General features: G+C 36.5%; 1 protein-coding gene across 3 annotated transcripts in view; it reads left to right on the top strand.

Moving 5' to 3' along the window:
* SEMA3D (semaphorin 3D) overlaps positions 1-11,401 on the top strand; it is a 198,111-nt gene extending 186,710 nt beyond the window's left edge. For all 3 annotated transcript variants that reach the window (XM_019443165.2, XM_019443166.2, XM_019443164.2), the window contains exon 18: positions 7,056-11,401. In XM_019443165.2, coding sequence (XP_019298710.1) covers positions 7,056-7,481 — 426 coding nt within the window. In that variant the 3' untranslated portion in view covers positions 7,482-11,401. The remainder of the gene's footprint in view (positions 1-7,055) is intronic.
* The last annotated feature ends 5,611 nt before the right edge of the window (positions 11,402-17,012 follow it).

Here is a 17,012-nt window from a genome sequence, read left to right as displayed (position 1 = left end):
AACAAGTTGGATAACTATCTGGACATGTACCCCTTCACTCTGGATGTGTTAAAATTAAATTAGGAAAAGGAAAAGCAGTATGGGTGTTCTCTTTATCTTTTGACTTTTTCTGTTTGAGTCTAAGACATACATATGATTGAAACATATAACAGAAATTTTGTGAGGTAGATAAATTATATACGTTGCTGAACTTAGTGAGATGACTTTGGGTAGTCTGAGAAATCCTGTATTATTATTTAGTGCCATGAAACAAAGGGTAAATGGCAAAGTTTTTATTTTCCTCTTTCAGTGCCTAAGAGAAACCAGTGACACTCAGTATAGAGTTCTAATATTCCCAATAGTAAACCAAGGATATTGTAACGAGTAATGGAATGAATTCAGGATTCAGAATTCGATATTTGATTGAATCTCAGTCCTGTGTTTGGTAATATCATTGAGCCTGTATGCGCCAGGATTTTCTAAAGTGAACGAAATAAATTCAAAAGTTACTATGAAAGTAAAATGAGAAAATACAGATGAGAATGTGAATTTCAAAGCAGCGGATTACTCACAAGTGTAAAATACACTTATAAAATTACAGATACGCGGGGCACTTGGGTGGCCCAGTCAGTTAAGTGTCAGACTCTTGGTTTAGGCTCAGATAATGATCTCACACTTTGTGAGTTCCAGCCCCACACTGGGCTCTGCACTGGTGGTGCAGAGCCTTCTGCTTATGATTCTTTCTCTCCCTCTCTCTCTGCCCCTTCTCTCTCTCAAGTTTACATAACTTAAAAAAAATTGCAGATACTCTCTATCAGGAAGATGTGTGAAATAGGAAATAGCACTGGTCATGGTTTCAGCTTGACTGCTGAGGATTTATGAGCAGGTTGAGAAGTTTTCCTAACACTCAATTTCTCTGTCATATAAATAGGCAGAGCAAATGCTCTAAAATACCAGCCTCCTTGATAAGTCTATAAACATTTAAAATAATACATGTAATCGGTCAGACATTAGTAGAGAATAGTGGTTCTCAACTGCAGGCGAATTTGCTGCTAGTGTTCACATCTGGCGATATCCAGAGACGTTCTTAGTTGTCACAGCTGGATGGACGGTGGGTCGAGGGTGCTTTTGGTATCTCTTGTGGGTAGAGGTCCGGGATGATGTTAAACATTGTTCAGTTCAGAATCCCTCACAAGAAAGAGTTTTCTGGCCCCAAATCTCAGTAGTGCTGAGGCTGAGAAACCTTGCAGTAGAAGGACCAAGTTGATCATAAGAAATTGATGGAAAGATATGTTCTACCATTACATTAAGGTGTTAATATCTTTCTCTTCATCTGAAATCTTCAAGAACAAATGTTTTTATTAAAATGTTGACTCTACATGCTTAATACCAAGGGAATACTCCAGTGATTGTCATGTCTGATTTCTCCAATAAAACTTGGATTCTTCATCATTACTGACATACGTATATTCTAAGATTACAGCATATCCGTATTTATAATACATGTTTATTTTAAGGGCCCCATTTTTTCCAATATATATTAAAGTATTATCTGACATGGAAGTGATTATAAAACTTTGAAACATAAAGCATTAACTTTTTATCGAAGAAATATTGAATCTGAATTTTAACATGCACATTTTTAGTTACATTGTAATATTTTACTCTTAAATGTCCCAAACCAGCAGTTTTAATTTTATAGCTAATAAAGTTTGATAATTTCTCACCAGTTAAAAGTAATTCTTTAAATGTGATGCTTCTTCCATGGCAAATTTAATCTGACTTTTAAAAGACTATGGTACTCTGCTTGGGGGGGGGGTAGTCTCCTAGTTCTAGATATATACATTTGCCTATTCATGTTTCCATTCGCATCTTTCATATTCCTGAAGAGGCAACGCATTCCTTTAATGTACCTTTTAACAGTATATCATATGGTCATGGTGGTACCATGCTCCATGAATTTTAATGGGGCAGGAATAGTGTATTTTACTTAAAAGTATGCTAGCTGTAATATTTCAACTGCTATTTTCATCTACCTTTGTAAGTAGGTAGTTACACATTGTCCAGGATATGCAGTCCTGCCTCCTGAGCTGAGGAAAGGGGCAAAATCCAGACTAGACTTGAAGCATTTTTCCCAGCAGGCTGTCTTCTGCTCCTTACCAAGAAGGTCACAGTTTGGAATCTTTCCCCACTGAAAAAAAGCCTGCGGGAGGGACTAGAATCTCCTGTGGCACAGAGCCTGTCACCAGCTTATTCTCTGCCAGGAGGAGAACATTTCCTTACTGAGCTGTTTCACAGTTGGGTGCTGTTGGGGAGGTCATGAGTCAGTTATCTGCTGACTTCCTTATAAAGCTGTTCTTGAAATTGATGATGTTTATGCTGTAAGTAGCAAGTTAATCGGCAGTCCCTGAGCTTCTGTTGAACTTTTGGGGTCTGAATGACTAGAAGAGGTAATACCTTATGCCATTTGTGGGAGTATTTTCTTTGTGTGTGTGTGTGTGTGTGTGTGTGTGTGTGTGTGTGTGTGTGTTTAAAAAATATTTTAAAAACATCTTCAAGTATTTGTATTTTTCCCTGCGTAGGTCTTTGTTTTATTGTTGTTCTTTCTATTATAAAAGCAATATAAATGGTTTGGAAAATATAGTGACACATAGAGAATTATGAGGCCTCTAATGATGTCTATTCCAATTTTTTTTCCACTAGCCATTACACTTTGAGCAGCTTTCCTTATCACTCAATTTGAATACCATGTTTTTTCCTAGCCTTACGCCTGCCACCCTGACACCACAGTCTTCCATGATTATTCCAAGTTATTTAAATAGCACGTGTTTCCTCTTTGAAAAAAATAGTAGTCAACTTCCTGATATCTAAATCTTCCTCTGCTCTTCTGTTTTCTTAGGACATATCTTTTGAGGTAAAATAACTGAGTGAAAAGTTATCTTTATGGCTTTTGATGAGCAACTGTATATTGCTAATTTCTTGTCAAAATCACCGTATATGAATTTGCCTTCTCATACTTCATAGTTGTCAGCTTCCATTGTATTTGAAGTGCTGTACCCATCATTTGTTTAGTTAACTTATTTATTTTTATTTATTTCTAATGTTTTTATTTACTTTTGAGAGAGAGAGAGAGTGAGCGAGCATGAGTGGGGGGAGGGGCAGAGAAAGAGAGAGGGACAGAGGATTCAAGCCAACTCTGGCTGAAATCAGAGAGCCCAACGTGGGGCTCGAACTCACAAACTGTGAGATCATCACCTGAGCCGAAGTCGGATGTTCAACGGACTGAGCCACCCAGGCTCCACCATTTGCTTAGTTTACATTGAAGTATTCATTAAAAATGATTTTCACAGGGGCACCTGGTTGGCTCAGTCGGTTAAGCATCCAACTTCGGCTCAGGTCATGATCTTTCGGTTCATGAGTGCGAGCCCTGCATCGGGCTCTGTGCTGACAGCTCGGAGCCTGGAGCCTGCTTCACATTCTGTGTCTCCCTCTCTCTCTGCCCCCTCCCCTGCTTGCATTCTGTCTTTCTCTCTCTCTCAAAAATAAACATTAAAAATTTTTTAAATTATTTTCACAAACTCTTTTAAACTCTATTATTGATGTGAACATTTTAATGCTATGCATAAGTAACTTATTATGTTTTATGTCTCTAAAATGTGTGTTCCTTACATCAAAGAGTTTTATATTTTACATAGACAAATCTATAGATTTATATCTCGATGATGTCTCACTTATGATGCTTAGAAACTCCTTCCCTAACGAAACAGCAAATATATATTTTCCTAGTTATTACCATTTTATTCTTACCATTGCAGTTTGCATTTTATATTTACATTTACTATAAGACACCAGATTAACCTAGGGGCTAGTGATGTATAAATTCCATTTTTTTTTTCTTTCAAAGAACGAATCAATTGCCTCAGAACTATTTTTAAATAAGTCTTCCTTCTATGTTTGTTGCAGAAAAGAGATATTCTTGAAGGCCTAGTCTCTTCGAAGACACATGCCATGCTTTAGCTATGAGAGATTTGACAGGCAAATTATCTGCAAGGGAATTACCATTAGGCCGCTATTATTGGAGAGCAGAGTCCCTGACCTTTACCTGCTGCTTCATACCTAAATGTCCTTTGTCCCTCTCCACGCTACTCTTCTCGTGTTAAATGAATTGCCCTTCACTGAAGATCTACATTTAATAATGCCAAATATATTATCCTTGTTCACATTAGGCAAATGGATAGTCGACCCCAGTTCAAGCGTGGTTTTGATTTAGCGGAGCAGTTTTTACTTATCACTCTTAGAGTGGAGAAAATTCCATGAGTTTAAATCAGAGGCCAGAGATTACATTATCTCTTTGTAAAGGAGCTGAATTTTCTAAATGGACTGTGCTGACATCTCACTGTGGAGATACAGCCTGCGTAATGCATCCTGTTCCAGGATGGAAGGCAAGCAGTACAGAGAAGGAGAACGTGACACAGACAAATGTGAATCAGCCGCTTAATTTCTGGGTCGCAGCTTCCTGTTTCTAATAGCAAAAAAACCCTATGAAAATATAGCAATTCCAACTGTATTTTATTAGAAATACTATTTCAGTCAAGGCACGTTTTTGAAAATTGACAAAGAAAAAACACTTAAATGATCTAATAAACATTAGATAAATCCAGAAAGAAATTTATTAAAGTGCATTTTATATCTATAGGTCAAAAAAGAAAAAAAAAAGAAAAATTAAGCATTCCACGGAAGAAAGAAAAGGGAAGGATCACACTGCACTAAGGAAATGCCAGGTGTTTATGAAACTCTGAGTCCAGTAGGGACAGACATAGACTCAGAAGGAGGGAAGGGAGCTGGACTTCAGAGTTAAACAAATAAACAGGATACAAAAAGAGAACAGCAGAGATAATGAAGTGTTACATCATATGTGCGAAATCAAAGTCATAATTTCTTCCTGTCAGGAGATTAAAGAGAACAATAAAAAGTAGTGAGTCAGAGCTGTGACAGCTCTCTAAAAGCCACAATAAGCGCAGCTTAAACATTAGCAAGAGTTCCAGTTATGAAATCTAGAGATGAACTGAAACTGAAGTCACCCACCTTGACTGTCATGCTAATAACCACAGGCCATTTTCTATTAAGAGGAAATTACAAAAAATAAAAGCCTCAGAACATCACCTCTCCAGCTTTCCAGTGACAGTGCAGTAGTCTATAATGTTGCTAATAATACCTCACACTTTAACCTTCCAAGAGCTTTACTCTTAACCCCCCAAATACACCATATGCTCTGTCACCAACTTGATAAATGGAAGCCCCATCGGAGAAGATAAATGAGTAATCATAGGAAGCAGAGTCGGCAGATAAGTACCAGATCCTAGGCTTTGGAGTCAGAATTTTGTGATCTAAGATATATTTAAAATTTGAAGAATAATTCCTACAGGAAAATTATTTAAAGGAAAACGTGTACATAATGTGTTAAATTTGAGATTAGTATTTCTGCTTAAGATGGACCCTTTCGAATCCTACCAATTCAAGTTCACATTTGTTATTTTAGGCATCAGACTCCCCCGTTTCTGAGAATGTAAGTGAATGACAACAGCGTTTTTAAATGCCTGGGCCTTTAGAGTAAGTCCATTAAGAAAAAAAAAAAAAATAGTACACACAAGAATCACCAAATGGGAAAAGTTAAGGGAAACAAACAAACAAAACCCTGACGGTGTGGATTCAGTGTAGAACGAAGGCAGCCTGGAGACCATTCAGCTTCATTAACCAGGGATCTGGGCTGTGACCTGCCTTTGGCCTCGCGTGGTACCCCGCCAGCTGCACTTCTCTGGCACAGAGGGTGGTTGGCTATATACTTGTTAGTTAACTGGGCTGGTAGCCAGAGATGTTTCTTTTCCTTTGCTCATATTTCCACAATTGGAGGGACTTTTTCCTACATATTTTTCACATAAAGATGCAGTGTATAATCCACCCACTGTGAATAAATTTAATTTAGCCGTCTTTATGCCTCCTTGATTTCCATCCACTAAAAGTCTACAATTCAGGGACAGATGTGTAAACTGGGAAATCTTCCAGACTTCTTTGTTGTTGTTGTTATTCTACTTAGTGCCGAGCCACTCAACAATATTCCACATGAAACAGGGCTCTTGTGTCGGTAAACATGCCTCCAGTTATATTGAAGGTAGATTTGCTATTCACACCGGGTTGGGGGCCAGGCAAGCCTAAATGCTTGAATTGTCTTCCAGTGCTGTTGCTTCAAAGGGTAAAGGGCATCATGTTTCAGGAGGGGTTCTTTTTTGTTCATTGAGTTTTCTCACACTTGAAATCACATTACTAGGTCATAGTATACCGAGGTATGGCAAATATTTCCACAAATGACATAATCTAAAGTATCACATATACACACAGTATCAAAATTCAATCCATAGTAAAAAGGGAAATTCAGCTTTAAATGTTGCTAACCTTCTGACGATGGTCCTACTCAGTTACAGCTCTAACATCCCAAAAGCTGTATCCATGCTTTTCCCCTAGACTTTTAACAAGTCGCCACTTACGGTCTCCATATGCTGCTCAGCTCACTTACTGGGTGATATCCAGAAGACAGAGTGAATTCCTTTTGGAATCCTTGTTCTATTTCTACTTCACAGGTAGTAGCATGTGCTAAAATCCCTCTTTCTGCACGATGACTGTCAGTGTCCTGTTCTGGCTCAGAAATTCAGATACCAATTGGTGTTTTTAATATTCCACTTGGTACGTGAAATTTCTGTAAAGATGGTCGGTTGTGAGTTTCCAGTTTTACTTCATTGTTTTTTATAGCTTTCATTCCTACCTGTAGACTGGGAGAAAAACGGACTATATTCCAAAGGTTTAGTTAGATAATAATGAGATGCAAACCTGCATCTTTGGGGGCTGTTACTTTTGTGGAATTTGTCACTGTCTTCCACTGTGGCTGGTAATATTATGCTTGATGACAGGGAGACGGGAATAGATCTCTTAGGTTCATCTGACTAAACCTAGGGAGCCTCTGTTCATTTGCTCATAGCCCTCTCTGCTTTTCATTTATTACCTCCATTTTTCCAATTCTGCAGTTGAAACCTGATGAAAGGATCATCAAAACAGAATACGGGCTACTGATTCGAAGTTTGCAGAAGAAGGACTCTGGGATGTATTACTGCAAAGCCCAGGAGCACACTTTTATCCACACCATAGTGAAGCTGACTTTGAATGTCATTGAGAGTGAACAGATGGAAAATACCCAGAGGGCAGAGCACGAGGAGGGGCAGGTCAAGGATCTGTTGGCCGAGTCACGGTTGAGATACAAAGACTACATCCAGATCCTTAGCAGCCCAAACTTCAGCCTCGACCAGTACTGCGAACAGATGTGGCACAGGGAGAAGCGGAGACAGCGAACCAAGGGCGGCCCCAAGTGGAAGCACATGCAGGAGATGAAGAAGAAACGAAATCGAAGGCATCACAGAGACCTGGATGAGCTTCCGAGAGCCATGGACACGTAGTTTTTTCTTTAATTTAAAGAAAAGAATGCTGTACCTGCAAAAATAGCATCTTCTGTTTTGTACACCCCATATACGAACTCATGAGAGCTTTCCACGGAGTTGTGCTAAGGCAAAGGACCCAAGAACGATAATCTGAATAAGACTATATGTGGTGAATATGGCATAGCAAGGGCAAATAATTCATCTGAACCGGTATTCCGAGAACTAAACATGTACCTGCAAAGTAGTAAAATTAGCCTCGAAATAGGGGCTTCCCATTTGTAAATGTTTTATGTCCTGAGTTTTTGAATTTGTTATGTCCTGTAAATACCTGAGGTCAGCAAGCATCAAGTTTTATATTGTCATAAGGTGCTTTATTTCCCTTGCATGGACGTTAAGGATGGAGTTGACCATGCAGTTGTGCTATATATATGTTCTTATGAACAGATATATCAATTCTGCTCTAGAACTGGCTACTACACGGTAGGAATTGGAAGACACAAATGCACACAGCCCACACTATCAACAGGATCTTTCCCGGTTCACTCTTGGTTCACGGTTTAGGAGTTTGGAGAGGTGCATTATTTCAAACTACAGAGGTTACGTTCGTTGTACTGCAGTGTGATTTACTGAAGGTATAAATGCTCCTCCCAGCATTCCTTATGACTTGTCAAGAGTAACAGGTTCGTGGAGAGAAGTTAGTGCTTGGTTATGTGTTTTTAGAATATATGCCGAACTTTAAAGGGACGGAATGCTTCATAAATATTTTAATAAGACATGGGAAAACATTTTAATAAGGGAAACACCATGATGTATACTGCATCCTAATGGGAAGGCATACAGATGGGATTTGTTAAGAGACAGAAAGAAAGACAGCCATAAATTCTGGCTTTGGGGAAAACTCATATCCCCATAAAAAGGAAGAACAATCACAAATAAAGTGGGTGAAATGTAATGTAGCTTTGGTCACCAGAGTATAAGTAGCTGCCAATTTGTAATCCATCTGTTAAAAAAATTCTACATTATAACAAACTGCTAGCGAAAGTCTGAGGAAAAGTAAATTTTCTAAAAGATCATGGGAAGAATGAACACAGATTTATTTACAACCAATGGGATTTCAGTAGTACTTCCTCTCTTTTTTTCTAAAATTTCATTGTACTCTGTAAATTATTTCCATTTACTGCCTTTATTCTCTCCTGAATATTGGATTATTGGATTTTATTTGAGTGAATAGGAAAATAACAATATATGCATATAGAGAGAGATAGAATTAGGTAGACTAGAGTGGTGGGGAGTGGGGATATATATTTGTTGAATAACAGAACAAATGCAAAAATTTTGACAACGGAAAGGGTTAAATTAACTCTTTGACATCTTTTCTTCACACAATCTTTTTGCATTTCTGAGATTATATGCTGTAATTCAAGTAACATTGCTTTCGTAATTTAATAATAAATAAGCCTAATGCATGTAAAGAAACCGAACTCGCAGCATTAACCTAAACATTTTTCATATTTTGTTAGCACTTTCGAATGTTTCCAATTCGACTTTCCCTCTCTGCATACGTATGGTATGTTTCCTGCCTGTGAAAGCAGGACTCACCTTTCCTTCTTGGAACACAAAACCCTTAGCCTTCTTCTGTTTTGCCTCTTCACGCCCTTTTTAGTGTGAAATGAAAAATTAGTCACTTCCTCACATGGAAGGCAGCCTTTCAGAAAACTGAATAGCAGACATTGCTCGTTTATCATGCATGCTGCATATCTTGAAAGAAGAGCCTCTGAGAACCTGTGTGGTTAAAGGGCACCTTATTAGAGTTCAGTGTCATGTCTGTGACTGACTCGATGTTCAGAACATTCAATCTTACGTTCATTTTATTTGTCTTGCTTACCTATGTCAAAGTAGTCACACTGCTATGTGAGGTTAAGTACCTCTTTTGAAATGATACCGTAAATATTTGTAGGTGTTTCACTATACAGGAAGCTTAAGTAAGTTTTTGTTTGTTTGTTTGTTTTTAAGGTGAACTAGACACAAACACTCTTTAAAAGTAATGCATAAGAAAGCTGTAGGGAGATCAGGCTAATTGAATATCATAATGAGAGTGTCTGTAACTTTGGATTCGCTGGGTCTAAATGTTCCAGGAACTCATAGCAAGCTCAAAGCAAATAAATGGGAGCCTGTTTTATTTTTAAGATTTCCTGTATATCAGACAGTCGTGATCAAAGCAGAGATGGCTTTGGGAAAATTACATGAAGCTCAAATGTTAGGATTGACTTCTGTAATAAATTTGGTTTTCATCAAAATACGAATGTTCAGGCCATTTTTTAATTGCTCCTTTTTAATCTTAATTATTTAGATAAAGTTTGGGCAACTTCTTTTACCCTACAGCTAATATTTGGGCTGCTTTAGATCTAAAACATTAACTTATGGTAATTGCTTAAAATGTATTTGAAATATTGAGTAAATATTGAGTGAAACAAAAAGTCATAGAATAAAAAAATATGGACAAAGATTTATGTGTATTTGTAAAGATAGAGGACATCTAAGCTACATTGAATTTTTAACCTTTTAATTGCCTGGAACACTTAAGACAGTGTGAATGTATTAAGTCTAGGGCTGAGACACAATATATACTTCCTCACCACTGAAGGTTTTACCAAAATTTCCTTGAAATAATGAAAACTAAAATTATAGTCATAGTTTCAAAAATGTTTGCTAAGAAATCAGCTATCTATGGAGAGGTCTTAAAATGTCTGCTTATTCTTGGTTTCATATTTTTCTCCCCTGTTTTGAATACATATGTCTTTAACTTGCATATTCTTGCCTGCACTTCATTCCATCTATTTATGCTGCTAAATGGAATTCTGCCTTTCTGCATACATTTACATTCAATTCATTGGGAATTTTGAGAGTTTGCTTAGAAATGAATAGTAATTAATTTATGTAGAAGCTTTTTTTCCTCCAAAGAGCTCAAAGCACTACATTCATATTACTGAATAAACATTTTGGAAAACCAACCAAATTACTTAAGAGATGGAAAAGTAGTCAGAGAAATTCAGAAATTTGCAAAAGCTACAACAGTAGAGGAATCATAATCTATACCAAATCTCACCAATGTTTGGCTAACTGATGCTCATTTTCAATATGCTACCTGCAAAATTGTCTTACTCTTGAATTCTGCCTTTGGTCAATATTTCAGTTCTTTTATGCTATTAAGTTTTGTTCCTGCTGAATTGTATAGACTCAATTAAAAACTGAGTTTACAGTGGCCAGTGACTGTTTTTCAACATTATCAAAACTAAACTTTCAAAGTTTTATGTTAACCACATGTCCACAGAATATTAAGTTGAATAAGAACATTAATTAGACACTGGTATTTTAAACTTAAATATAAGCTATATTTCATATATATAATAAATACAAATGAAAATCAAAACTGAAATGGCTTCTCTTTAGAATGTTACATTTGTCTCAGACAACATGTTGGAAAAGTGATTAGCCTTACTGGGAATGGATAGTTTAGAAAAAAGTGATATTTGAAATGTTTTTATAGAAAGATGTATTTTTCTCAGTAAATGACCACAACATTTTAATAATATAGCTTACAAGTGAGGTTAAAAAAGATTTAAAATTCCAATATTGACAGTGCAAAGATAGGAATATGCACATGAATTATACCTCTCATTTAAATATTTTGTAGTGTAAATTATTTATGGTAAGTTTGAGATAGAGGATTTTTTGGGAAAGGGCAAAAATCTATCAGCTAGTCATGTAATTTAATTCTGGTATTGTAAGTGGTTACCAATCAATTTTCAATTACAGTTTTGCTATTTTGAAAGAACTGTAGTCTTGTAATCTAAAATAATTGAAAATTGTCAAATGTATATTTTGGTTGTATTATATAATAAAACACAAGCATTAGTGTTCTATGGTTATAAACAGAATGTTGGTTTGTGTGCAAGTTTTGTTTTCAAACCCTAAACATGGTAACCGAAATTTATGCAGGGAATTGCATTAAGAATAAGTGTCTCTCCCCAATTAATATAATTATGTAGCTACCCTTTACTGTGATCTAAATTTAGACTTTGGCAGACTGACATAAACATTACTACCCGAAGTAACTACTTTTAAGACTTCCAGTGATCACCTTATACATAAAATTTGAAAATACTCACCTATATGTTCAGCCCTATGACTATAATTTATTAAAGGAGTAAGCAGAGGTTTTTGGTTTTTGTCTTATAAAGAAACATCTTGAATTTCTTTTAGAGAATATTCTATTTCTGGTCAATTTGGTACATTTGTGAAAGATAGTTTATATTTTCAAGCAGATAATATATAATACCCCCCAACCCAATTATGAAATAACTTGTAGAGATATTGTACAGAAAAATGTCAGGTTTTCTGTGTGCTCTGACAATCTTCAAACATGAGTGTTTACAGTAATGTATAATCCTTGAATGAAAAAAAATTATATATTGGCATTCTTAGTAGAACGTTAGTAGGATCATGTCCAAGTCATTAATATAAATAGAATATAATACAAGCTCAGTCACTGAGACAATTCCAGTTGCATTTGTTTGAATATAGAAAAGTGCTTGAGTGGGGCGCCCGGGTGGCTCTGTGGGCTGAGCATCTGACTTCGGCTCAGGTCATGACCTCACAGTTCGTGAGTTCGAGCCCTGCGTCGGGCTCTGTGCTGACAGCTCAGAGCCTGGAACCTGCTTCAGATTCTGTTTCTCCCTCTCTCTCTGCCCCATCTCCACTCATGCTCTGTCTCTCTCTGTCTTAAAAATAAATAAAACATTAAAAAAAATTAAAAAAAAAAGTGCTTGAGTAATTCTCAAGACAAGAGAAACAAGAGTTGAACATTTAAGTTGAGAAGTAAAAGCATCTATAACCATGTAACTTGTTACCTGCATTAACAATTTTTCTAGTCCAGGGAAAAGTCTTGCCCAGGAAGATGGAGCTGCATATAACTTTACTGTTTCTTTCAGAAGTTGATACACTTTTCCTTGGTGTATATATTGGTACAAAGACACATCTTGGAGAATGTTTGGGTGTACCCAATTAGGTTTAAAAAGCACATGTTCCAAGAACCAGCTTTTCACAATTACATACGTACCCTTGAGAGCCTTTTCCACATGTGCAATAGACATTTTTAAAAATAGTTATTCTAGAATTAGTTATAATAGAAAAAAGGAGAACAATCTATTTTCTACAAAAAGAGAATGGATAAATTGAAGTGTGGTCACTAAATGGATACAGAAATTTAAATGAAAAAATTGTCTGTGTGTATCAACATAGAAAAATCTCAGAAACGCTGTTAAATGAGCAAAGTCAAGGAGTGTAGGAATGCAAGCAGAATTACACTGGATATCAAGTTTAAAGAAGCAAATGATACTGCTTATGGATACATACATTCATATATAAGTAGTAAACATATGAAAAAACACTTCTGGAAAAGTTAAACACCAAATTTAAATAGATTTTCCTCCAAGAAACAAGAGAAAGAGGATATAGGGAGCTACAACTGTTTCAATAATGCTTTGCTTTCTTAAACAACATGTCTAAGCCCAATGTTATATTTACATTACATATATTTGTAGGAACTAGTATATTTAAATGTTAATAATTGACGAAGTTGGGCATTGGATTGCGGTTTAAATATATTACTCTCAATACAATTCTGTGTGCTTGAAATATTTCACAATAAAAAGTAAATTAAGGATCTAAATCTCACAGTACAAATTATTCAATAATAGATTCTAAAGAGGGAGGGAAAGAGAGAAGAGAATCAGATATAGAAATATTAGATATTCAGCCATCATAATAGATGCAGCTTTCCAGCTCCAGTTACTCTTACATTACGGACTTTCTTGGACACCCTGATTATTTTTAAAAAACGTGACAGCTAGGACCTTGGTTGGCCTCAGGGACCCGCGGATAATGTCTAGTTTTCAAAGCAACACCTTATTGTTATGGAAATGCCTAAGGCATCTAGGATATGGAACTATATGCTTAATATGCCAAAAAGACTCCAAACAGCTGAGTTGGCCTTTCTTGGATTGGACACTGTTCAAGGTTGATATTTAAAATATAGAGTTCCTTCTTTCTGGCTTGCATATCAAAATTATAAACCAGCTTACACCCTTTAGGTAACTGAAGAAGAAAGAGAAATATTTATATCTTGCAAAATGTCTTTAAATGGTCCCACAAATCATTATTTTCTGTAGAAAGATTTTATTTTGATATAACTTGCCTTTTTAATTTACTATGGATGTTTTGTTTATGTGTAGAGATCGGCCAAAATTTAGCCCAACATTTTTGCCCTTTACCTATTCTCAATTTCATTGGGTCCTGTTAGTGAGGGATTTGTGTATTTAAATATGTAATCGCAGGAGTATTTGGGGGTATATTCAGAGAGTATTAATTTAAAGTACGTCAACCTGAATAAGAAGAGAATAAAACCAATTTACCAGATGGGAAGTTATCATTTAGAATCAGGAAAAGGACTGCTTCATGGGCCCTATCCCTCTAAGCTTTTAATATATTGAAACAAGTACGATTGTGTAATTATCTTCAATTATTGAATTGTGTTATAAATGTAGCCCTTTCATACAGATCATTTTGACTACGGGAAACAAATAAAAAATTAGAGTCACCTGTTGTAATTTGTGTTGTTCCTCTAGTCTTAATTGATATTTGGAAGCGGTCTTAGGCTTCAGGGGCCACAGGCAAAGTTAAGAGTGAGAATTACCGTAACTTACTCCTGTGTGAAAACCATAGAAAGCTGGACAAGAAGGCAAAGGGCTGATTATTAGGAACTTTACGATTCACACGAGATAGAGATTTCATCCTGTGGCCAGGGGGAGACACTTTGGTATTTTTAAGCAGAGAAATGACAGAATGGTATCTCCATTAAATTTGCATACGAGAAATCAACCTAAAGTGAAAAATGACCTCTTGATTTCCATGCGTTGCAACTGGGTGGATGACAGTTTAAAAAAAAAAAAAGAGAGAGAGAGATAGTAGTCCGCACCCCCACTTTCCCTGGTTTTAATTACCCTGCTCAACAGCTATTCAGAAGTAGAGGATCCTCCTTCTGACCCACCGGCAGGTCACTTGTAGCCAAACGCTGGGTCACAACGCATGTCTCCTTCACCTCACTACACCTATTCCCGCGGGCGTGTTGCCGTCCCCCGTCGTCACGAGAAGGGTAAGTACAGTCCAACAAGATATTTAGAGAGACCACATTCACATAACTTTTGTTACAGTAGATCGTTACAACTGCTCTATTTTATTAATTTGTGCTGTTCATCTCTTACTGCGCCCAATTTATAAACTAAACTTTATCATAGGGATGCATGTAGAGAAAATAAGAACCGTGTACGTGACGTTCAGTAGTATCTGTGTGTTCAGGCATCCACCGGCGGTCTTGGAACCTATCCCTCACGGAGAAGGGGGGTGGTCACTGAAAAGGTTAGGGTGGAGGTCATGGTTTCAACATTAAACACCGAGTTTGGGATGATTTGAAAGAGTGTCGGGTAGGCAGTTTGAAACATGGGCTTGGTGCTCAGAAGTGAAAGCTGGGATTATTTGGTGGTCATGGTCGTAGAGGACGGAAGCAAGGCAACCGGGAATGCAGTGAACATAAGCAGACCTGGGTGGTCAACTTGGAGCCTACATTAGTGTGCGTCTCCTGATGTGAACTTGTCACTAATTTGTCTGTATCTTAATGAGATATCTCTCAGGTATCAAAAAGCTTACAGAATTACGGATTTTGCTTGTTTCTCCCCCCAGAAACTAAACTGCTTGAGGACAAAGTCTGTATTCTTAGTATTTAGCAGCCTTTAGCAACTGAAAAAGAGTTAAACAAGTGTTGTGAAACAACCAAAGAGTTTTCCTCAAAATTATTATGATTCTTTATTTAAGGAACTGGTAAGAAAAAAATTCCACCAAATGGAAGCATTTTTAAAAATTCCTACCCCATGTGCTTCTTTTTAAATCAAATTGGTAAATTGATGAAGGCCCATTTTCATTTTGAATGTTCTTCTGTTTTAAACAGCAATTACAAACTGGTGTTGGGTTTTTTTCTTTGATTCAGGTGGACTCAATGCCACAAACTACGAGATTTAAACTGATAGAAAGAAGGTCCATATAATTTGTGATGGATGGTTTGTTTAAGCGCAAGGACTTTAAAGAGGTCTTTAAAGAAAACTTGAAAGGTTTAAATTCATAGCGTAGTCAAGAATATAGATTTCTCTGACAGAAATTCTTTGGTAAATAGCATTTTATTTTTGCCATAGTATTTTCCTGTTTGATTTACATGAAAGGGCATCTAAGCATTAAATGAAATCTTCTTGGGAAAACATTCTACTAGACCTTTAATATCAAGTGCTGAATGAAAGCAAACCAAAGTTTTAACATTGTTTCTTTATCCATTTTGGCCCCTGTTTATATTGTCTAAAAATGTGACTGAGTTAGGTATACTGGCTACATTTACACTTTATCTCTTAAACAGCAAAGTAAGTTTCTGTCACTTAGAACTATTAAGATGCATTACTTAAGATGCATTATGAATTTTTAAAAGTGAAATACTGACATATGAAAGTTTTGATTTTATTTTGTTAATGTTTTATTTATTTTTGAGAGAGAGAGAGAGAGAGAGAGAGAGAGAGAGAGAGAACCAGGAGGGAGGGTCAGAGAGAGAGGAAGACACAGAATCTGAAGCAGGCTCCAGGCTCTGAGCTGTCAGTGCAGATCCCAGTGTGAGGCTGGAACTCACGAACTGTGAGATCATGACTGGAGCAGAACTCAGACGCTTAACCAACTGAGCCACCCAGATGCCCTGAGAGTTTTGATTTTAATTTGAATCCAGGAAGATGTATGTAATTTGCAAAAAACAGCTCTTAAATTTCCCATGCCTGAAAAAAAAACAACACCCCCCCCAAAAAAAAGAAAGGATTCCTAGCTTTAGCAAGAACTATTTCCTTTCTCTGTGATTATATAAAAACAAAAACAATGAACTACAGCCCTCTCTTTTGGACATAATACAAATTAAAGCTATTTGTAAATGTATTTATTTTATAAATCAAGCGTACAAATGATCTAAGTAACAAAAATATAAAAGTAATTATTTTTGAGTATGTAGAGACTCTGTTGTCTGAGATTTATATGATATAGATGTATATCTGAGGAATCTAAACACGAACTCCACACCACACACATTTAGACAACTGTCAATTGTTTTCCACTGTTTCTTACTGAGAGAGCTACTAACATGGGTAAGTGGTTTGTGGTACCTCTTGCCAAGATGGTGAATTGGATAAGGTTCCAGTTTATCCTTTTTCGTGTCAATATAATGGTGTGAGGGGAGATGGGGACCAAAGGGAAATAAGAGTGTGCTCTACTCGTCTCTTTCTGGTGGGGAGATAAAGATAAGCGTAAGGAATCAGTAACAGTGAATTGGCAGGATTATATGTCTTAAGTTAAAGAAAACCTCTATAGAAATTAAAACAAAACAAAACAAAAAAACTAGGCTCAATTCCAAAT

This window comes from Panthera pardus, unplaced genomic scaffold, assembly GCF_024362965.1.
Source record: "Panthera pardus isolate Hobbes unplaced genomic scaffold, ASM2436296v1 HiC_scaffold_8, whole genome shotgun sequence".
Classification (NCBI taxonomy): domain Eukaryota; kingdom Metazoa; phylum Chordata; class Mammalia; order Carnivora; family Felidae; genus Panthera; species Panthera pardus.
Note: the sequence above shows the minus strand (reverse complement) of the source record. Positions and strands in the feature narration are given on the sequence as shown.